We start from the raw sequence: 24,137 nt of genomic DNA on the forward strand, positions 1-24,137 counted from the left end.
TCCCAGTCTGCAGAGGTGAGCCGCCACCACAGCCAAGTATTTTGTGAAGACCTGTGTATGAGGCGGACGTCAGGCTGAACGGCACCACGTCCTGTGACCTGGGAAGATCTTGATATGGGTGTATGCATCCTTTAGGTCGAGGGAGCATAGCCAATCCCCTTTTTGCAAAAGGGGGGGGCGGGGCATCAAGGTGCCCAGGGAAACCATCTTGAACCTTTCTTTTTTTAGAAACTTGTTCAAGGCCCTCAGGTCTAGGATGGGACAGTCCTCCTGTTCTTTGGAATCAGGAAGTACCTGGAGCAGCATCTCTGCCCTCTTTGCCTTGCTGGTATGGGCTTGACCACTCTGGCCATTAAGACAGCTCTGTTAGTAGTACCTCCTGATGCGCTACTGGCCCCCAATATGGGCACGAAGGGCAATTTGGTGGGACACCCAATAGGTTCAACTGTTACCCCTGATGGATGATGGACAGAACCCACTAGTCTGAGGTACACTGGGCCACTGGTTTGCAAAGAACTGCAGCCTGCCCCCGACCAGAGGATCCATCGCACAGGGTATGGGTGACTGGCTTACGCTCCCTGTGGCCCAGTCAAAACCCTGTTCCTGGGTTTGGCTGAGGAGCTGGCTGGGGCTTGGGGGGGATCTCTACTGCCTGGGACAGATGTGGGAGCTCTGATGGTGTTGATGGAAGGAGGAGGTGGCAGAGGATAGTACTTCCTTTAGGGAAACTCTTACTTGGCCCTGGCCTCGATGGCCTCCTGGAGAAGGATGGGTCTGGAGTACTGGCAGAGAGTTGTTAGAGAGTTTCATGAGGGTCCTGGAGTTTGAACACAGAGTCCCTCACCCTATCTCCAAAAAGATTCTCTCTCTCTACATGGCATATCAGCAAGTTGTTCCTCTACCTCTGGTCGGAAATTTGAGGCCCACAGCCATGCTATTGTGCAGGCATCAAACTTCCACTGCAGAGACTCTAGATGCCATCTCAAAAACATTGTAGGATGCACGGACCTCATGTTTCCCGCACTCCAGACCCTTATGCACCAATGACATGAGGGAGCCTTGCTGCCTCAACAGCAGCTCAGCCATTTCCTGCACTTGCTTACAGTTGAACCGCAAGTATTTGGCTCATGTACAGCAGGTAGGCAGCGATACAGGCAATAAGAATGGCACCTTGGAACACCTTCCTCCCAAGAGAGTCCATTGCTCTGTGGTCCTTCCCCAGGGGTGTAGAGGAATGGACTGGATACCACTTGGCCCTCTTGAGGGCAGATTCGACCACCACAGACTGGTGAGGCAGCTGATGCTTATCGAATCTGGCAGCCTTCAGGACGAGGTTAACCCTGTCTGCCTTCTTCTTATTAATGGGAGGCACTGTAAGGGGGTGTTCCCAAATCCTCCATAGCAACTCCTTAAGGAACTTGTCTACCGGGACCATTATGATCTCCTTAGGAGGTTCCATGAACTGGAGGACCGCAAGCATTTTGTGCCTGGCATCCTCCTCTGTCAAAAGCTGGAATGGAACGGCTTCCGCCACCACCTTCACAAACTCTGAGAAGGTTAAGTCCTCAGATGGAGAATTCCCTTGCTCACCTAGTGGAGAAGGGTCTGATGGGAGGCCATCCGAGTCCTCAGAGAAAGACTCTGTTTGAACAACCCCCAAGAGGGTCATAGGGATCCTCATCCTCACTGTATGCCACCTGGGATGGGGCCCTAGGTCCAGAAGTGCAGGCACTGATGGAACTGGACAGGGGCCTACAGGCCTTGGCTTCTCTGGAGGCCTTAGCGGAGCTTCCTCGGAGAAAGAACTGGCCATCACCACCATATCGGTAGGGGGAGGCCTTGGTGCCATACTAGTTGGTAACCAGAAGTGGTAGGAGGACAGGCGGCACTGGCTTCGGTGCCACTGCTGCCACAGGACCAAAGCCCTGCACTGCCCACTCCACCACCAACACGCGATGCTTCAGCTCCTCCTCGAACGTTGCCAATGCCAACATCGACTGGGAGGAAGGAAGGGTCGCCAGATCTTCCTCAGATCCATGAGGGGGATTGGAGACTGGCACCAGGACCAGTGGAGACAATCATGGTCCCCGGGCATTGATGAAGGATGGGCACTCCTCACCACAGGGCCGCTTCAGGGGCATCATGGCAAAAGCCGGTGCATCCCCATGCCTGACACCATGCATCGACAGGGACTGGTCCCGATGCTTCTTAGGCTTCCCTAGATGCTCAGCCCAGTCTTTCCCCCATGCAGAGGTAAAAGATGAACCTGGTGTCCTCGGCCTGGAGGAGATGGAGACCGATTGTGGTCAAACGCCCCTATCCACCAGCAACCTTGATGGAACTGATGGTCCTGCGGATGTCGATGGCATGGTGTCCATCAGTGCGGCTCCGGGGTCCTTTGATGCTGATGCCACCAATGGCTCGGACTTCCTCAACCCAAAGAGCTGATCCATCTTGTCGAGTCAAAGCCAACATCCCTTCGGGGTTATCTGGGTGCAGAAGCAGCAACCCCAGACATCATGCGATGCCCCTAGGCAGAGGATACATACCTCATAAGGACCAGGGATGAACATGGTCCTAGGGCACTGGGGGGCATTAGCTAAAACCAGACATGGCAATGATGGGCAAAACAAAAAGGGCCAAAAGATGAACTACGAGGGACTGCTACCATGGGGGAATCAACTGCGAAAGAAAAAAAAATTACTGAAATGCCGAAAACCCTGATTTGAGACACTACAGGAAGGCACCGAGAGGGACCTGATAACAGAACAAAGAGAAAAAAATTGAGAAAAAACACAAACAACAAAGTTTTCCACTAGGCAAAAGCCAAGATTTTAAAGCTCAATCAAACCACAGTTCCATGGAAAAAAAAAAAGAGACTGAAGAGGGACCCCGCATGGACACATAGTATAGGGCATGCTCAGTGTGCCTAGTGAAATTTCTAGAAACTTTGACATAAAAGTTTCTATATCAGGCTCCATCTGAGTACTACCATCCTGCTTGTCCTCGGAGAAAGCATAATTCATGCTTTTCTTGTAGTGAAATGGGCCCCTAGGAATTCCGGAGTCTAAAACAGCTCCAGGCTGCTTTCCGCATAGAGTGTTACCTGGCCTAACTGCTGTAGGAGATGGATTTTCATTTCTGAGGCCCTGTGGCCTTCCTGCACTGACTTGACTCTTATGAACCAATCGAGTAGGGGAGTGTAAAGAAGTGTATATAAGACCCTCCTTAAAAGCATGGGACCAGGCATTTAGCCTGGTCCAGCTTAAGCCACAAACAAGAAGTTCTGAGGGTGTTTTCCTTAGAAGGGCATAAAACTAGATCCTAGAGAGAACAGGAGGCCCCCCAAGGAAGAGAAAGAAGCCTAGGGAAGGCCAATACTGGATAGCTGTGAATTGCATTGTTGTCTTTTTGCTTTTGAAAACTGCTAAAGTAAGTAGAGCTGTTTCTGTTTTATTTTTCTATAATTAATGAAACATCTATGAGAAAGAGTCCAGCGAAACTGTTCTTTGGCCTACCAAAGACCACTACAGTGTCACATAGTGTCAGTTTTGTTTTTTAATTAATTTGCACAAATTTCTACAAACATGATTTCACTTTCTCATTATGAAGTAATATGTGGAGATTGAGAAGAAGAAAATGCATATTATCCATTTTAGAATAAGACTGTAATGAAACAAAATGTGGAAAAAGTGAAGGGGTCCGAATACTTTTTGAATGCACTGTAAATTGTTCTCCTCAGCCTTCCTGCTGTTCCAGCCTCTCCCAGAGCCTACTCCCCAGGTGCCACCATTTCTGATTACTTGTTTGCCGCTATTCCAAATTCAATGCTCCACTTCCTCATCTCTCTTTTTTTTTTCTTTTTTTGCTGGATAAACACAGTAGGGGAGGGGAAGAAGAGCAAGAGAAATGAATTAAGAGAGAGGATGAGGGGAAAGTGGTCCTGAAACCCCCCATTTGTTTTGGGGTTTTTTTTTTAAGGAAAAAAAGGAGTCTCACTCTCCAGTTCCTTCCAAAGAGGTACCCTTCCCTGAGGAATCCACCCACAGATCCCCTTGGGGTATTGTGATTACACGTCAGGGGACTCAACAAAGATTACTGCTTTCACTGGAAGAAGTAACCCCTAAGGGTTGTTGTCCTGGAAACAAAGGGTCATCCGGGCCAGAACCAAACCAAGGCTCTGTTAACTAATGTCCTTTTCAAGTATCCACAGTTGCTGGAGTCAGAGACTACTGATACTGGCCAGGACCACACCTCCCCTATAGCTCAGTGAGTAATAAAAGAGATCCTCTGAGTTATAAATCCTCTGTCTCCATTAGCTGTGGAGGAAAGAAATCCCATACATAATGACTGGTCTAGCAAGAAGATAAGGAAATTATATTTAATACATTTTCCTTTTTGAGAGTGTTTGCCTTTATAGTTCAACCACCAGACAAGTAGAGAGCAAGACACACCATGGAGGATTCCAAATAATGCAGAGGTGTGTCAAATTAATGTCATCTACAGGCGCAGAAACCGTAGTAGAGAAGGAAAAGTATTTATTCACTCAGAATAATTATCAAGCAGACAAATCTTGCATTTGATAGCAGTGAAGTAATAAACAGTGGTAACACTGTTGGTCCACAGACAAGGCCGTGTTTCGCACTGGCTGCATCAGGAGGGACAGAGCAGGAGTCAAAACCAATCTTCACCAATGTGGTTAAAAGACAGATATTCACAGACATGGTCAAAGGTACAGAATTACAAGGTTGCTGCTCAGACAGTTAAAGAAAACAGTTGGAAACGGCTTTAACAAAGAAAGCCGTCCAGCAATGCAGTCTGCTGCTTGCAACTGTGTTTGCTTAACCATCTGTACGGCAACCTTGTAACTCTGTGAAGATCTGTCTGTTAACCACATTGGTGAAGATTGGTTTTAATCTCCTGCTCTGTCCCTCCCAATGCAGCCACTGAGAAACATGGCCCTGTCGGGGGACCAACAGTGTTACCACAGTTTATTACTTCACTGCTATCAAATGCAAGATTTGTCTGCTTGATAATTATTCTGAGTGAATAAATACTTTTCCTACTCTACTACTACGGTTTCTACTCCTGTAGATGACTTGTTTAATTTGGCACACCTCTGCATTACTCGGTTACCTTTATAGCTCAGCATTATACTCCTTCAGGGAACATTGCAATTTTGACAAACAATGCTTCTTTCAATACCATATTCATTGTTTCTCCCAGCAATTGTCTGTCCCTCATTTAATAAGAATTTCTTTTTCCCCAAAGGATCATTTCCCATCTAGCATCTGCACATTCAAAAGAAGGGGAAGAAAATGAATGGAGTTATTTTTTGTATATTCTGCCTTTCAGATGCTTTAAAGTGTACTACATTCAGGAACTGAAATACTGTATGCACTTTCCTATCCCCAGAGGGCTCACAATCTAACAGGGTCATTCATCAAATCTTGCTAGGGCCTTATCACTGGCATGAGGGCCCTATTACCTGAAATAACGTATCGCAAGATGTGTATGCAAATTTGAAAATTTTAGTCAAGTGGGAGGAGTTTGGGCAGAGAAAATGATAGCTGTGCGTGAGAGAGAGAAAGAGAGTGAGAGAAACCCCTGGGAAGGCACACTTATTAGTCAACTTTTTATACCACTGTAAGAGGGGGCATTCTGAACTTGGGTAAGGTTTTGGTGGTGTGCTAGGTTTTGGGGGGGACAGTTTTACATGCACAGTCAGAGGCAGCACATTTACCATCAGTAAAGATCTGATGTGATTTGGAGTGAGGAAAGGTATAAAAAGATGAGATTTGTACAATGCACTCAATCTACCTTGTTACACTCTCTACCTAGCTTGATAGCAATGTACAAATCTCATCTTTGTACCTTTCCTCACTCCAAATCACATAAAATCTTCACTCATCTCTACTGTACTGTTCACACCTCTGACTGTGCATGTAAGACTGCCCCCCAAATCATAGCCCACCACCAAAACCTCACCCCGAGTTACTAGTTGCCCCTCTTACAGTGGTATAAATAGTTTATTTATATGCGAGTCTTATAAAATGTTTCTCTCTCTCTCTAGCAGCTGCCCAAAATGTGGTAAAATCACTATGCAATGTGGTACCTGGTAAATTATCCTAACCATGCCATTTTTATTGTGGGTGCTATTTTCATGAAAATTATAGCACAATGATGAATCTAGGTCTCAGTTTGTATTTAAGACAATGGAGGGTGAAATGACTTGCCCAAGATCACAAGGAGCAGTAGCAGGATTTGAACCCTGACTTCCCTGGACCGCAGCCTGCTATCTAACCACTAGGTTACTCCTCCATATTTAACAAAAGAGCTTTCAAATTGAGAATTTCATCTATTAGGTGCTTATGGCAAAATTCCTTACCAAACAGAGCCAAAAAAAAAAATGCAGGTGTTATGTTATACAAACAGATTGTTAGCTATCTTCTGAATAAAATTACAGAGTTCCATTTATAGCAGGAAATATCCCAGAACTGTTTGCATAACACATATCATACTACTGACACCACTTGTTTCAAACATTTCATCACTTCTATGGTTGGCCATCAGTCAGTGGAAACTATAACTTGAGTAATACATTTATACTGCAGTCAGATTTAGTTCTCTCTTGTATTCTCATGAACATGTTTCCACGTCCTTACTCAACTTAAGCAGTCAAATGAATAGGATGAGTTCAAATTACTACTGCAAACATTGCAACAAACCTATAAAAATACCTGCAGACCAGACACTTGGAAAGTACCAAAAGAAGTGTATCATTACTCACTCACCCTGCTCTGAGGCAGTGCTCGGACATAAAACAATTCAAGATGGAAAATAATGCAAAAGAAAATATATGTTCAAATCTAAATAGAACATCCAGTGGCTGCTTTCAGTTCTAATTCCTGTGGAAAATTGCCTTTTCAAATAATATTTAGTTAACAGATGCTTGTAAGATTTTTAAAAGAAATAATAAAAATATTTACTTATTTATTTATTTATTTTAAGTTTTTTTATACCAATTTTCCTGCATAAAATGCATATCAAACCGGTTTACAATGAAACAGAATGAGCTAACAGGTCAACCTAGACAAGCCAGAGGACAGTTTTGTAGTATGTTTGCATTTCTTTAAGAGAAGCACAAGTACAAGAAATGTTTCTAATATTCTAGTCAGCAGTTAGAACTAATACAATTGTTAAAATCCTCTTTGGTTTCTGATTCTATAGCATTTCTGAGGAGAAATCAATATATGATGTTTCATAATACCATTATGAGTCTAAGCAAATTGGGATGCTTCTGTGTGATGTTTCTAAACCTACAGCAACAGCAGCCTGCTATAGAAGGATGCATTCACATTAAATGAACAGAATAAATAGAAACTTTATATGAAAAGATATTCTAAAATGGGATAGATAATAAAAAAGGTACACATTCTTTTATTTTACACACATTCACACAGTGAATAACTTTCAACATAAAAAGACTCACAAAGGAAAAAATATTTCTATCACTTAACCCCCCCCCCCCCCCTCAGTGTGCACCCTTGTTGGCTTAAAACGCATAGACAAGAAGAATGAATTACCTTGTTATCCTTAGAAGTGGACACCCCAGAGAGACTGAGGCATTTAGAGAGGGCAGGATGGGCACTCTGTGTGCTGTACCTATCCTTCGGAGAAACTCCAGTATTGTCGGCATCAGCCTTCGGATAGGGTGAGTGGGGTGGATGCTTGGTGTGCCATGAGATGAGGGATGCCCTAGGCACTGCTGACATCACTCATTTGACTGGTTAGCTGGTGGGCTAGGTAGCAGTGATGCAGGCTGTATGTGGATCTGACAGGAGAGGTATGTCATGCAAAGAGAGTCTGCCACCTTAAATGCGCAGAAGGCATTGAAATTGTTGCTGGTGCACCTATCCCTGCATCTTTAAGGGGTGCAGACAAAGAAAGAATACACCACTCTCCTGGTGCCAAAAGAGCACTGGCCACAAGCAAAAAGCAGGAGCACCAGAGCAAGAGAGGTGGAAGCCACGGTGCAGCAACTCCAAGCCAGGTCAGGAGGAGGAGAGCAAGTGAGGAGGAATGAGGCAGTCGGGCTTGAATAAGCAGAAGAAGAGTCTTGTGTCTCTCCTGTCTGCGAGGGCAGACAGAGAAAAATCCACAGGTCAGAAGTATGAAGTAAGGACTCAGGGACTGCAGGAAGCCTACCCCACACCCAGTGTGTGCACCAGGAAGGAGAATGCCTGGAGGGAGGGAAGGGAGGTTGGAGAATGAGGGAAGGTGGGAGAAAATGCCAGAGAGAGGAAGGAGAAGTGCTAGAAGGGACAGATTCCTGAAGGGAAGGGGGGAAACAATGCCTGTAGGGGGGAGGGAGGGAGGAAAGGTGAGAGATGGGAGAGATGGGAGACAGAATACCTGGAAGGAGGGAAGGGAGGTGGAAAGAGAAAGAAAATGCCTTTCAGCGAGAAAGGTGGGGGGAGAGGAAGGATACCTAGAAGAAGGAAAGAGGAGGAAGACCATGGCAGGGAGGGAGAGACAAAGGAGAGTTATGGGAAAAGAATGCCTGGAGGGATGGAAGGAGAGGTAGGGAGACAGTGGTAGAGAATGCCTAGAGGGAAGGAGGGACAGAGGAAGGAAAGGTGTGTATGGGTGGAAGAATGCCTGGAGGGAAGGAGAGAAAAACCGGAAAGGGGAAAGAATATAACTGAAGGGAGCACAGGAAGTACTCTACAGGTGCTCCATTAGTATTATACATCATGGGTGGGGGATCAGCCGGAGAGGGTGCACCATCAACAATTTTCACCCGGGGCGCCATTTGTCCCAGAGCTGGTCCTGAGTACCGTCAGTCCAATACTTTACCCACGTACTAAGGGGACTATGTAGTAAAGCAGGGCAGGTTTTCAGGATATCCGCAATGAATATGCATGAGATTGATTTGCATATTATGAAGGCAGTGATGCGAATCTATCTCATGCATATTCATTGCAGATATCCTGAAAACCTGGCCTGTTTCTGGCTCGCGCGGACTAGAGTTGGCCACCCCTGTAGTAAAGGTTTATTCCCAATTTTGCGTTCAGGGGAAAAAAAGTGTTTAGTACATCCAGTCCTAAATTCACTAAAATAATTTTAAAGGCAGAAGCAGAACCAAAACCAGTGGGCATTTTGCAGTGGGGGATGGGGGGGGGGGAGAGTTCAGACAATATTTAGATCAGAGCTAGAAAATATGGTGACCAATACGCCATAGCTAAAGAAGCTGCTGTTTCCTCTGCTGTGCTTCAGTTCCCCTCCCCAATACAAAGCACTTGCATTTCTACATGTTTGACCATAAGCAGTAAAATTTTATTTATTTATTTAACACTTTTTCTATACCGACCTTCATGGTAGGGACCATAACAGGTCGGTTTACATCGAAAGGGGGAACTGTAACAAAAACCGTAGGTAACAGGAAGAACAAAGTTACATTCAACAAGGGAGGTAGAACTTGGAAGCAAAGACTGCTGGAAAGAAAAGACTAAGGAACGTAGTGCTTAGGATAATAATAACAGCTGTTAGAGAGTCAGGGTAGGCTCTTATTCCTTATTCCGAGCTTGGAGATAGTAAGGGGATCCATTGTTCATGATGGCTTTTCGGTCGTCTAATGAGTGTCTGGAGGATCTGAGAAGGCCTGGCGGAAAGCCAGGTCTTGAGTTTTTTCTAAATGTTAAGATGGATTATATTGACAGACTACAAACAGAAAGTAGATAAATAGATTTAGCATGAAGCTTTCTTATGCCATCCTTAATTGTAACCAAAATAGGTTTTTAAAAATAAATGTATCTTATAAAACTTACTAAAATTGGTTTGTGCTGATGACATGGGCCAATTTAAAACGATTTTAATAATCCAAGCAATTTGAGTGTCATTTATTTCTATTATTTAGAAGAGGGGTTTAGTGATGCTAAGTCAACAGTGACTCATCTGCAGAATTACATTATATCCCAGTTTTGTAGAGTAAAAGCATGGTAAGCGAAAACGTGATCATAAAGGTTTCCGACTGCACTTAATCTGGGTTGTTGTTGTTTTTCTCGTCTTTAACAAATATAACGCTTTATTTCTTCCTGCAAACTTTCAAAATATTAAATAAATGCGCAGTCCCTTCCCTCCACCTCCAATGTTTCCCCATTGCTTCCCCAAGCCAGCTTTGCTCAAACACAGAAAGAAACCAGGATACAATAAAATCACAGACAGGCACGATCATTTTCATGTACAATATTATACACTCTAAACGCTCCCAGCATTAAATCTCGAAAGAAGAGACAGAAAATGTAATTACAATTTCCTCCTGTGAAAAACTTTCATTAACTGTCCTACTTCAGAGCAGCATATATAGAACTCCCAACAACAAATTCCAATACCCATAGAAAAAAAAAGGACCCAGAAATCTCACTGACTGACATATGCCGGATAGTTTATGGAGTGAGGCAATCAGCAGCTCTAAAAAAAAAAAAAAAAGTGAACAATATCAGTTTCCCAAAAGAAACGATCGCGGGTGGCAAGTGGCAATTCCCTTATCGTTGCATTGCTTTTAGACTGCATTATTTAAAGGTAAAGCCGCGATGATTTCTATAAGAGAAAAGGAAGCGGCAACAATGCAAACCATTCCACAGAAAGGTGCCGATCAATCGCCTTCAGCATATCGGAATCAGAAGTAATAGCTTTCCATCAAGTAGCTTCACTGGCCAGAGGTATTCACCAGACCTCTTCTGAGCCAAGACCTTTCATCCTAAAGCTGCACAGTGTCTTCTTCAGAGGGCCAGATCGTTATTCTTGGGGCTCTGAAAGAAATCCACTGGCGATCAAACGTTCTCCTCTCTCTCTGGAGCCATCGCGCACAGATCGGCACAGAAAAAGGGAGGCGGAAGTCACCGAAACCCATCTTCGACTAATTCACAATAAATTAGAGGTGCAGGCTGCAGATGCTCTACCCTTGTAGAATTAAACCTGGAAGCAGATTTGCTGTGATTTTGTTACAACCTTATGTTAAAGTTTGCTGTGTGCAAAAGAAACACGTGGGCGCTAGGGGCTGGAAATGTAAGCCTCTTCCAAGATTCGGCATCTAAAGTCTCGGGGCCAATAAAAGAATCACGTAATCCATTTAGGACACGAATTTTTATTTATTTTTTTTAGGGAGGTGGGTGGTCAACTGCTTCCTTTCTCTGGAAATAAACTGCGATAAATGAAAAAAATCTTGCAGAAAGTTACATGCAGTCGCCGTTCTGCAAACGGGAAAAAAACTTGCGTTGGCGCAAAAGCTGACAGCGGTCAAGAGGGAGCAGGGAAGGAGCGAACCGCCCCCCCCCCCCCCCGAGCAAGCGGCTGCGCCTTACCTGGGGATGTAGCGGGCTTCTTCCCCCAGCCGCAGCTGGAAGTCGTCCCAAGCCGGGCCGGGCCCGTCGGAAGGCGGCTCGTCCCTTCGCCCTCCACCTCCCTCCCGGCGGCGGGGACCGTGCGGGCGGCGGGCCCCGCGGAAGCCCCGCGCGAACTCCTCGAAGTTGATGGCGCCGTCGCAGTCGGCGTCCAGCCGCCGGAACACGCTCTCGGCCTCGGCCGGCTGCACGCGCAGCTCGGCGCACAGCGACGAGAACTCCTCGCGCTCGATGCGGCCCGAGCCGTTGGCGTCGCAGGAGAGGAAGAGCGCGCGCAGCCGGCCCAGCTCGTCCTCCGCCGCCTCCATGCGGCGCGCGAGACCCCCGGCGACCTTCTCGGCGCGATCCGATCCCCCCTGCCCCTGGCAATCCGAGCGGCGGACAAACTTCCTCCCAGTCCCGGTGCGCTGGGGCACTGCGGGAGGAGAGTTCAGTCCCTCCCTCCGCCTCTTCTTCCCGAGCGGGGGGGTGGGGGAGGAGGTGATCAGGTGCTGCTGCGGCTCCCCTTCAGCTTCACAGCGAGTGAGCGCGCCCCTCCGTCTGTGCGGGACACTTGCCGGAGTCAGTGCACCAAGCGCCGGCTTTCAGTGAATGCCTCCTCGCTTCTGTCCGTTTATTCTTCCTTGTTTTCTCGTTCTTTCTTTTTTTTTTTTTTTTGTCTGGTTTGGTTATTTTGGCCGGTGACGTGCGGCTCCGAAGTTTGTCATCACCTTTCCACTTACGATTGTTTGCTTTGGTTTGGTCCGTGGCATATGTGCAAGGGGGGGGAGGGAGGCCCCGTGTGATTTCCTGGAGACAGACGGCGATCGGCCGGAGGAATGCGAGCTGCGCTCACTCATGGGGAAAGAACGGCGCGTTCCGGGAGCTTTTGTGAGCGCGGCAATGAAAGGAAGCCGCCGCTGGATATATCCAGCGGCTGCGTCCAAGCAACCGCTGCAAAGAAGAGCCAGGGGTGAGGTGGTGTTCATCCCTGACTTCTAAAAATCAAGGGATTTATTCGTTGCTGTCCTACTTCTGTCGTCTTGCAAGTTTACCTGTATACGTGGAAACACGATGCACGCGAGCTGGAAGACACTGCACGGGTCGAATCTGAAAACTTGCACAAGAATGATGGTGAAAAACATACAATTTCAAAATAACAATTCATCTCCATATATTAAATCTGTATTCTGTAAAATACCATAAAAAGGTAACTAAATAAGTCCCCCTCCTATTTCCTTAAAACGTACAAGCCTCAAAGGTATATATAAAATATGTTTATATTCTGCCTTTCAGATACTTCAAAGCGGATAACATTCTGGTAGTGTAGGAGTCTATGAAATCTTTTTCATGCAACAGTCTCAGTCTCTTATAACTAAGTATTGCTTGGATTACTTCGTTCTTGCAAGCTTTAACATTTCAGTTTCAGATACATGAAATTTCCAAAACTGTAGGGAAAGCATACCGGAGATGCAAATTTTAAATAGTTGTCTGTACCTTATACACTTTTTTTATTAGAATATTTTACAAAGTGTGGGGCAATGTATTTGGGTGTGTCTCCTATAAGCCATAATGTTTTTCTGTGGGAGAGGTCCTGCTATACGCACGGGGGGGGGGGGGGGGGGGGGGGGGGGGGGGGGTAAGCAACACTTACTGTATAGCATGTTCTTTTGTCTGGCAGCAGCCCCAACCTCATGGGACTGCCATTGCCTTAAAGGGCCGCTGGCCTGAAAAAAAAAAAAGTTGAGTGCAAACAGTGATGACCTCTGTCTCACCTGGGGCTACCAACTGAGGCAGCCCTGACGTTCCCAAAATGTTAACTGAAAAAACAAGAGCCATACAGCGATGGCCCTGGCCCCCGTGCCATATCCACCACCCCCAAAAATAAAAAAAATTAAAAACGGGTCCTGGGCCCCCTTCCCATCCTCCCCCACCTCTGATCCTCTTCCCGCATCCCTCTCAAACCTTTAAAAGGATCCAGCTAGGGGCCAGATGTACCCTTGCACCCTGCCTAGTAGGTGCTATTTTCCAAATGGCACTCAGTTGAACTTGTTCCAGCCATGTGACTGGTGTAAGGTCCGTGGATCTAACGCTTTTCAAATAGGTGTTATTTTATCACGGCTGACCACCTTCTAATCAAATTGATTAGTACTTACCTTCTTTGCATGCAATTGCATTCTTTATGCATGCAAAGAAGGTCATTGTAATAGGGGAGGAAATCTTGGTGGGGAGATGAAAAATATCGCTTGATGCATCACCCAATATGTTTGGTATCCGACTCATATCAAATTTTCAGGATATATCAGGGCATTCAAGAGGATCCTGACTAGGGTATATTTAGAGGGATTCACATGTATGTGCAGATGTGCGTGCACCTATCCTGGAAAGTAGCCTCCATTAGTTCTGTGTGAAATTGCTTGTCTAATGTACTGTCTCTAGAGGTGCACAGCTTTCTCTCTGCCCTTACCTGGGCTTTCCCTGAGAACTGTTTTTGCACTCTTAATCCATTCTGGAGCCTTCCTTTGGAGGGATTTCTTAAATATAATATAAATACCTACAAACAGGATTATCTCAGTAAAAAAGACAAGAAACATGAAAACGCAGTGAGCTGCTTGTTTCAGGGAATCTACTACCGGAACTTATTATAAACTGATGAAAAATGTCCATTTCCTACACTGTGATGGCTCTGATACAGTGTTTACTCTTGGCTCCTTGTCACAGTACAGTGCATTGTTACAACGTATATGTGCATCCACGTTGTCTTGCATAAATCAGAAGGAGCTCATTTAATAAAGTTGTGCCAGATTTTTCAGTGACAATGTCCTGTTATTTTCGATGGGGAAAACATTGGTGCAAAACTTTAATACAATAATCACAAAGTTCTCTGCAGTTTGCTGCAATTTCCTGAATTTTCAGCACCTGACGCCCATCTGATGTATGTTATGCTCGCATACACCCTATAAACAAATGAAAACTGATAAATGCAGTTATTGTACTTGGTTAGTCCTCAGACAATGAGTCACAGCAGACTCCAAGCTCATTCACTGCCTGCAGGCAGGAAAAGAATAGTGGAATTATGCAACTGAGGTGGAAGAGATGGCGATTCTGTACCTTTTCTTTGAGTTCTTTTTCTTCCTGACTGTGTTTTTTGTTGTTGTTGTGGTTTTTCTCTATGGCCTGATTTCTCTCCAGCAGACAGTTGTTAGAAGTAGATTTCTGATGAACTGTATAGCAAATGTTGCTTACCTGTAACAGGTGTTCTCACAGGACAGCAGTATGTTAGTCCTCACATATGGGTGACATCACAGGATGAAGCCCAATCACGGAACATTTCTGTCAAAGTTTCCAGAACTTTGACTGGTCCCTACTGGGCATGGCCAGTAGGGACCAGTGGCCAGCATGGCACTAACCCTGCAGCCAGCAGGGGTTCCCCTTCAGTCTTGTTAAAAAGCTACATGTAGTGCCGAAAATAAAATAAGAAAACATTATGAACCCAACACCGCGGGGTGGTGGGCGGGTTTCGTGAGGACTAACATCCTGCTGTCCTGTGGGAACACCTGTTACAGGTAAGCAACATTTGCTTTCTCACAGGACAAGCAGAATGGTAGTCCTCGCATATGGGTGAGTTCCGAGCTGAGGATGTCCGAGTATGCATGAAATGTACTCGGGCGTGCAAGCTCCTTCACTGGGCCCAGCTGCTGGATTTTGACTCCTCGCTGGAGAGCATAAGCCAACCTCCTCAATCATCCGTACCTGTCGGTGGTCGGATGTGCCACTTCACCAACCTATGGTACACGATCACTTCAGATCAGTGGGTACTTGCTGTAGTGACTCAAGGTTACCACCTCAACTTCCTGCTGTACCAGCAGACTCCCCGCCTCAGCTGATGTGGGGATCATCCAACCACTCCTCTCTTCTGGAGGAGGAGGTTTCAACCCTCCTGAAATCCCGAGCAATAGAACCAGTGCCCCTCTCCTAGCAGGGGCATGGGTTCTATTCCAGGTATTTCCTCATCCCAAAAAAGTCAGGAGGCATTTGTCCAATCCTGGACCTGCGTGCCTTAAACCAATATCTGCAGAAGGAAAAGTTCAGGATGGTAACTTTGGGCGCTCTACTTCCTCTTCTGCAAAGAGGAGATTTGCTTTGCTCTCTGGATCTTCAGGACGCGTACATACACATCTCGATCACTCCGTCTCACCGCAAATTCCTAGTCAGCCCCTGGCACTTCCAGTACCGGGTACTGCCCTTCGGCCTAGCATCTGCACCTAGAGTCTTCACCAAGTGCCTTGTAGTGGTCGCGGCCTACCTGCGGTGTCAGGGCGTCCATGTCTATCCTTATCTCGACGATTGGCTGATAAGGGCTCCAAATCAAAAGGACGCTCTATCCTCCTTACGTCTAGCTATCTAAACATTGCTATCTCTCGGGTTTTTGATTAACTATTCCAAATCCAGACTAGTTCCATCTCAAACCCTATCCTTCATAGGAGTCAACATGGACACTGTGCAGGCGAAAGCATGTAACCCGTGCTCCAGAGTAAGAGGCAATACTGGTGTAGCCGGAGGGTCCACCGGTGAAAGTGGAATCGCGGCTCCCGGCACGAATGAAGGTGGGGAACGCCAGTCGCAGAGGAGGATGGGGCCTTCTCTAGATGGGATTTCTTTTTTGGTGGCTCTATCAACGCCAATGCCGAGGGCTTGCCTGGATTGGCGTACTGAGCCTTCCGATGATGGTGTCGATGCTTTTCACGATGATCTCCTCAGTCCTTCTTCGGAGCCAATGAGGAAGAAGTCGACATCTTCAGAGTGGTCGATGCCGGTCGAGCAGCACAGGTGTCCCGCTGCTGGCGAGAGGTCAATGGCACCGGCTCAGACGATGTTGAAGCAGTTGATGGAGTCGGAGGCTTTGCCTGAAAAAGAAACTCCATCTTCTCTGAGCGGGCCTTACGGCGCTTCGGTGTCATTTGGGCACATTTGGTGCAAGTTAGGATGTCATGGTCGGACCCCAAACATAACACACAAACCCTATGCAGGTCTGTGATGGACATTGTCCGAGGACAGTCGGGCACCGATGAAAACCCGATGCCATGGCTTCAACAAAAATTTAACCGTGGTGCGGTCGATGGCCGGTAAGCCCCGAAGGGAAAACTTGATGGGAATCGACTGCAAATGAGGGTAAAGCCTTACCTTACGACCGCGAACTACAGAATCGATAGGGGGACCCCTATGGGGTAGAAGTTTTGAAAAATTTTAAAGAAGTTCCGTGAGGAAAATTCCTGTCAGGAATCTCTAGAGAGCCTCCTTAACCCGTATGGCTAATGCTGTGCGGAAAAAAAGAGGACTGAAGGGGTGACCCCCTGCTGGATGCAGGGTTAGTGCCATGCTGGGCATGCCCAGTAGGTGCCAAAGTTCTAGAAACTTTGACAAAAGTGTTCCGTGATTGGGCTCCATCCTGATGATGTCACCCATATGTGAGGACTACCATCCTGCTTGTCCTGTGAGAAAATAATTGTATATTTTGATTTAATGAAAAGAAACCCACTTTTCTTATGGCCACATAATTTAGACGTCCATAGCAAGGGGCACTTAATATTTTGCTGAGGTTGCAGAAGTGAATTATAACAAAAAAAGTAGCGGGGTGAAAATGGCCACTCGTATTGAACGCCTAATGCAATAAACTATTGAGCGCTATACGGATCCATACTTTTCCTTTAGTGACCCTTTTTAATGCTGCTTCTCTTTTAAATATTACATCGGGTGCCCAGGGGATATGGATGTGCGCACATTAAGATAATGGATGCTCAATACCAGCACCTGTTTTCAGCGTGCATTTTACTGCATCGGCCCCTCAGTAAACTTGACTACTGTGGATATAACCAATCAAGGCACAATACACCAATCTATGCTGATGATATATAAACAGTAAAGGTAATTCTTAATATGACAACTGAGAACTAGTGTAATACCTAAACACATAAAGTGCTGTGTATACAGGACAGTCATGAAGATCTATTGCTGTATGGTAATGTCACAGCTTAAATGTATTTATCTATCTATCTATTTATTTATTTATTTATTAGAAATCTTATATTCTGCAACTTCTTGCACTGAGCATTCAGTGCAGATTACGTGTGATACATATGAACCAGGAGACCAGGGTTCAAGTCCTGCTGCGCTCCTGCTGCGCTCACTTTACCCTCCATTGCCTCAGGTACAAAAACTTAGATTGTAAGCCCTCTGGGGATAGAGAAATACCTATAGTACCTGAATGTAAAGCGGTGTGATATCTCAATAGAGATCAAATGTCAGTATATAAAAAAATAATAATAATAAAATAATACATTAAAAGAATACAATTTCATAATCATTGTATTCTTTCACCTTTCAATAAAAGATAGATTTTCAAGAAATACTAGTTCCTTTTCTTTCACACAGGCACTTGCAAGTTCTTGACATGAAGATGTGAACTGATTTGGTAATCGTAGCATATGCAGTGGATGGACTTTTAGGTGTATTTGTTTTTGTGTTTTTGTTTGTAATTTTTAAGCATTGGATAAGTGTAGGTTATAAATGTTTTAAAATAAATAAAATATCTCTTATAGTACTGAGATCATTCAGAGCTGCTAAGCCATGAAGAGAGGAGGGTGTCTTGGTAATTAGAATAATGAATTGGGACCAGGAGACATGGGTATTAATCATTGATGGCAAACTCCAGTCCTCGAGTGCCACAAAAGGCCAGGTTTTCAGGATATCTACAATGAATAAGTATAAGAAAGATATGCATACACTGCCTCCATTGTATGCAAATCTATCTCATGCATATTCTTTTGGATATCCTGAAACATGGCCTGTTTTGTGGCACTCGAGAACTGAGTTTGCCATCGGTTGGTTATAAATCTTGCGTCTGCTCGTGACCATTGTGAGCTTCTGCAAGTCATTTTATCTGCCGTTGCCTCATATTCCCCCTTAGGAGTCAATTTGCTCCCATACAGTTTTGGTTTTGAGAAGGCAAATAGCATATTTTGCTGAATATCTACTGGCATAAAGTGAGATATTTGGCTAGTATTTAAAGGTGATTTCAAATTTTCAAAATATATTACCCCCCATATAGGTGGTGAAGTAAGCCTGCACTCTCCAGTGTAGGGGTCAGCTTTGGCAATGCTGCTACCCACAAATGGCATGTGTGTCCTTAATTTGCCTCCTAGAAGTCCTCCACCCCCCAAATAAATGTACTCCTCTTGAGGGTAAGAATAACTCCAGGTGGTATCCCTTTGCAATGAAGATCTCCTATTGTTTTATGTGGGAGGATTATTTTTTTTTCCTCCCACATAAAACTTGGCATGACTCACACACTTCTCTCTTGTACTATAACCCATGACACTAGAATCAAAGCCAAAAATGACTCAAAGTAGAAAAAAAACCCTGCATCGGTGCAGTTTCTTATCGCTTCTAAAGAGACAGTTCTGAAATCACTGCATCACACACCATCCCAACCCACAATGACCATCCTCGACTCTACCTCCACCAAAGAAGTCGAAAACATCCTCAAAAAACTCAAACCCTCCTCTCATCCCAATGACACCATTCCCTCCAAAGCTTTACTTGCCATCCCCAACGCCATAGTTAGAGTTATAACTGACATCATCAACTGCTCACTGGCCCATGGGTCTGTCCCAGACACACTCAAACACGCCGTAGTCAAACCCCTCCTTAAGAAACCCTCCCTTGACCCGAAAGACCCCTCCAACTTCCGCCCAATCTCCAACCTCCCTTTCATTGCCAAGCTGATGGAAAGAGTTGTTAACTCACAACTCATGGACTATCTTGAAAACCACGCGATCCTGCATGCATCTCAATTTGGTTTCCGGAAACACTTCAATACTGAATCGCTACTCCTCTCCCTATCCGACCACCTCCTCAGAGGTATGGGCCAAGGCCACAGCTACCTCCTCGTCCTCCTCGATATTTCGGCAGCTTTTGACACTATTAGCCACCAGCACCTTCTAACACGCCTAGAAAGCATCGGCATTTCAGGCCCTTGCCTTGGTTCAAATCCTACCTCTCAAACAGAAAATTCTCCGTTCCAAATTGGTAATCCACATCCCGCCCCACAGCCCTACAACAAGAAGTCCCCCAAGTTCATCACTCTCCTCCACCCTCTTCAATGTCTACCTCACCCCCCTCTGCCAACTCCTCTCTGATCTCAAACTTAAGTTCTTTCTCTACGCTGATGATGTCCAGATCATCATCCCTATACACAACTCCATTTCTGACGCCCTAGAGCACTGGGAAAACTGCCTCACAGCCATCAATGCCCTGCTCACGAACCTACATCTTGCCCTCAATACGAACAAAACGGAACTCCTGCTTATCTCCCCCTCACCCCTACTGTCCAACACCTCCAAACCCAACCCCCTTTCAGCGCAACCATTTGTGAGGGATCTTGGAGTTATCATTGATCACCAATTAAGCATGAAGAACTATGTCAATTCTATACTCAAAACTGGCTTCTTCAAACTCAACGTACTTAAAAAACTTAGACCTCCCCTACACACCCAAGACTTCCGCACAGTAATCCAAGCCACCATCTCTTCCAAACTCGATTACTGTAATGCTCTCCTCCTAGGGCTCCCATACTCCATTATAAAACCACTGCAAATGTTACAAAACGCACAGCAAGACTCATCGCAAATTCCCGCAAACACGATCACATCACTCCCATCCTCAGAGACCTACACTGGCTCCCCATCCCCTCCCGCATTCACTATAAAACCTTGACCATAGTGCATAAAGCCATTCGTGTCCACAACTCTAAATGGTTAGACCTTCCATTCTCTGCTCCCCAGTCTACCCGCCCTATCAGAACTGCCAACAAAGGTACCCTTTTTGTGCCCTCACTGAAAATAGCCCACCTCTCGTTTGTACGCGACTGTGCCCTCTCGATTGCTGGTCCCGCCCTGTGGAACACCCTGCCACCCAACCTGCGCCTCGAACCCTGTGTGAGCAAATTCAAAAAGAAATTAAAAACTTTTCTATTCAAATAAGCCTATCCAGAATAGAACTTACCACATGATGTTGTCTACATGGTGTTGTATGCATTCCTCATATTGAGGTACCAGTTGTTTTTGTTTTATCTTTTTCTTCATAACTGTTCCTTGTTCCCCCCTCCCAGTTCATTGTTCCCCTGTTATCATGTAATTTCCAAGCTTTTTTGTTTAATGTAAACTGATATGATGTCCACAACTAATACTGGTATATAAATTTCTAAATAAATAAATAAAAAAAATAAATATTACACTTGTTTCTTCAAAAGTGGTGGTCATGTTCCTACCTCCTGCACAAATATCATCAGAAACCACCAACACATCTAACCCTTATAATCACTCTCACAGGTACACACTATCAGCACCAACCCCACATCTTAAATACTCTCATATGCAGAATACAAACACTCAAGTAGCTGAATTAGCACAAGTTTCAAATTTGTTCTAATTCAGCCATGTATTGTGTTTATTACCATGTGTCCAAATAACATGGGATGGAGGCATAGTCTAGTGATTAGAGCAGTGGGCTGAAAACCAGAGAAGCCATCGTTCAAATCCCACTGATGCACCTTGTGACTATGGGCATGTTATGTTACCTTCCTGTGTGTCAGGTAGAAACTTAGGACTTCACTTCCTAAGCTTTTTCCTCATAAAACAGATTGGGGAAAAAAAGCCTTAGTAAACAAGGCCCTCAGATTGTAAGCCCTCTGGGGACAGGGAAATACCAACAGTACCTGAATGTAACTCGCCTTAAGCTAGCAATGAAAAGGTGTGCGCTAAAAATAAATATTATTTGCACGCATTTGTATGTATCTAGATTACAGACATATACACACCACTAGACCTCACAAAAACCACAAAGGACATAGTAACAATAAATAAAGACTAAAATGGTCCATCCAGTCTGCCCAGTGTTTAGAATGGTAACTGCCATTCCTTGCAGGTTACCAGTGTGTCTTCTGTTTAGGATTGTAACTGTCACTCCACGCAGGTTACCCCCATGCAGAATGTTATCCTAAAAGTTACTTTGTCACCCCATTTCTTCATTTCTATCTTTTTAACCATTTGAGATCCTCTGTGTTTTTTCTTTGCCCTTTTGAATTCTGTTACCATTCTTGTCTTCACCACTTCTGCATCCACTACCTTTTCTTAAAAAAATATTTCCTGCATTGTTTCTGAGTCTCCCTTTGGAGTTTCATCTCATAATCCCTAGACCTACAGTTTCCTTTCCATTGGAAAATGTTTGATTCTTGAGCAAAGTCTAAAAAAAACCCCAAACACCAGAGGGCTTATCTGAGACAACAAAAGTACTTTAAAAAGTCTGGTCTGAAGGACAGAAGTTCTTTGGAGAGAAGTCTGCATGCTGTGGAGACACAGAAAAGGGGGAAGAAACTCAGATACAAGGGGGATTCAGTTACACTTATAAGCCTACAAGCCATTATTCTATCAAAAGTCGACTATTGCAATTCGCTTCTCTTTGGCCTTCCATATTCATCCATCAAACCCCTCCAAATGCTACAGAACTCTGCAGCCAGAATCCTTACCAATACGAATAAAAGAGATCACATCACCCCCATTCTCAAGCTCCTCCACTGGCTGCCTATAAAGCAAAGGATCCTATATAAAGTACTCACCGTAATTCATAAATCCATTCACAATATCTCTCCTCTTCAATTATGTAACCAACTACGCCCTCACTCCTCCTCTAGACCCATCAGAGGAGCATATAAAGGCACACTCTATGTACCTTCAACGAAATCCTCGCATCATAAACGTGCCATATCTACAGCAGGCCCCATTCAATGGAATGCGCTCCCACCAGACATTCGGCTTGAGTTCTGCCACTCTTCATTCAAAAAAAAACTTAAAACCTGGCTCTTTAGCCAAGCTTTTCCAGGACCATGATCATCATTTTTTCCCCTCCAACCAGCAAGAACATATCTTCTTCACAAACCCCCATTTTCCATACCACTACCTACTTCGGTATCTAATCTCTTGCTGCAGGACACTTGAGACTTTCTCACTTATACGTTATAATTTTTATGCTCAATAAGACCTGTCAACTTAATTGTTTAAGTCTTTTTTTTTTTTTTTTTTCTCCTTTATCTTTTGGTCATCAATGTTACAACGTTATTGTTAAATTTTGAACTTATGTACACTGTTCCAAGTTTCATAACCTTGTTCTATGTAATGCCTTTTGGCAATTTTCATGTTCTGTTTCAATGTAAACCGATGTGATCTTTATTTCATATAGGAACACCGGTATATAAAAATCTAAAAATAAATAAATAAATAAATAAATAAATAAGCAAAAGCAAAAAATGGAAAGCAAGGATATATAGAACAGAGGCAATACACTAATGTAACCAAGCAAGTCAAGCACTTGCAACATTTTGAGAGAAAACAGGACCTGAGTCAGATCATAGCAGAGTTCTGAGGAGCTGCGGCACAAATCGATGTCATAGGAGAGCTACAAAAATGGAACCATAGCTGAAGAATACATTGGGAATAAAGAGGAAACAGGAAGACCTGTGCAACAACAAAAAAAGTGCAAAACATAAGTCCCTTGTTAGATGTTGGAATTCCTCTTTTAAAGATTACAATTTGGATTTGTCTGTTGACATGGCAAATTTAGCAGCTATGGGGGATAATTTACTAATTAGGAATGGTGATCAGATCAGTCTCTCTGATATAATTAGCCTTCTTTTGCAGAGGAAACATAATACCATACAACACTGTTTCCCAACCCTCTCCTACAGGTACACCTATCCGGCTGAGTTTTCAAAATTTCCATAATGACTATGCATAAGATAGATTTGTATATACTGGGTCTCTAATGTATGCAAATCTGTCTCACGTATATTCATTACAGATATCCTGAAAACCAGATTAATTAGGTGTGCCTCCAGGAGAGGGTTGGGAAATACTACCATATTCATTCATTCTATTTTTATTCTAGATCAGTGGTAGATAGCTCCAGTCCTGAAGGGCCACAGATATGGTTTTCAGGGCATCCATAATGAATATGCATGAGATATATTTCCATAGAGTGGAAGCATTGCATGCAAATATACCTCATTCATATTCATTGTTGATATCTTGAAAACCAGACCTGCTTATGGCACTCCAGGATTGAAGTTTCCTACTTCTGTTTTAGATATACATTTGCGTACTAGAAGTAAAAACCCATCCAAGGGTGAGGATATACTGTGAAGTGTAGGAATTGTGTAATTGAGATGTGTAGAAGTAGAGTGCAGACTGCGCTCAGTGTGCTATGTGGTAGCAGAGATGGAATTGGACAAATCAGAGAGAAAGAAGGGCAGATCTGGAGAGTATAGCCAGCGAGAGGGGTGGAGCTCAATTTCCCTATGTGGTAGTAGACAATGGATTGGACAATACAGAGTGGGGCGGAGCTGGACAGTACAGAGAGATACAGGGGTGGAGCTCAGTTTCCTTACAGAGAGAGAGGGGTAGAACAAAAGAGTAGAGAAAGGGAGAGGGGCAGACTTCAATTTGTATACTAGCCATGCAGGTACGAGGCAACTTTCCTTTTTATTATAGTTAGATATTAGTACTGAATAGTGTGACAGGAGGTGTTTTTTTCCTGGGTTACTTCAGCTTCTTGTAAATGCAGACAAGAGATCGAGTTGCTAACTCATTAAAATGTGTTTATTTTTGTTGACAGTCTGCTGGATGTTACTGATGGACACAC

General features: G+C 44.5%; 1 protein-coding gene across 1 annotated transcript in view; it reads right to left on the reverse strand.

Moving 5' to 3' along the window:
• Window positions 1-12,364, reverse strand: part of RASEF (RAS and EF-hand domain containing) — a 214,722-nt gene extending 202,358 nt beyond the window's left edge. Inside the window, exon 1 of the mRNA XM_029616719.1 lies at window positions 11,367-12,364. Within this exon, the coding sequence (XP_029472579.1) occupies window positions 11,367-11,713 (347 nt within the window). The 5' untranslated portion in view covers window positions 11,714-12,364. The remainder of the gene's footprint in view (window positions 1-11,366) is intronic.
• Window positions 12,365-24,137: the final 11,773 nt, after the last annotated feature.

The sequence above is a fragment of the Rhinatrema bivittatum genome, chromosome 1, assembly GCF_901001135.1.
Source record: "Rhinatrema bivittatum chromosome 1, aRhiBiv1.1, whole genome shotgun sequence".
Lineage (NCBI taxonomy): Eukaryota > Metazoa > Chordata > Amphibia > Gymnophiona > Rhinatrematidae > Rhinatrema > Rhinatrema bivittatum.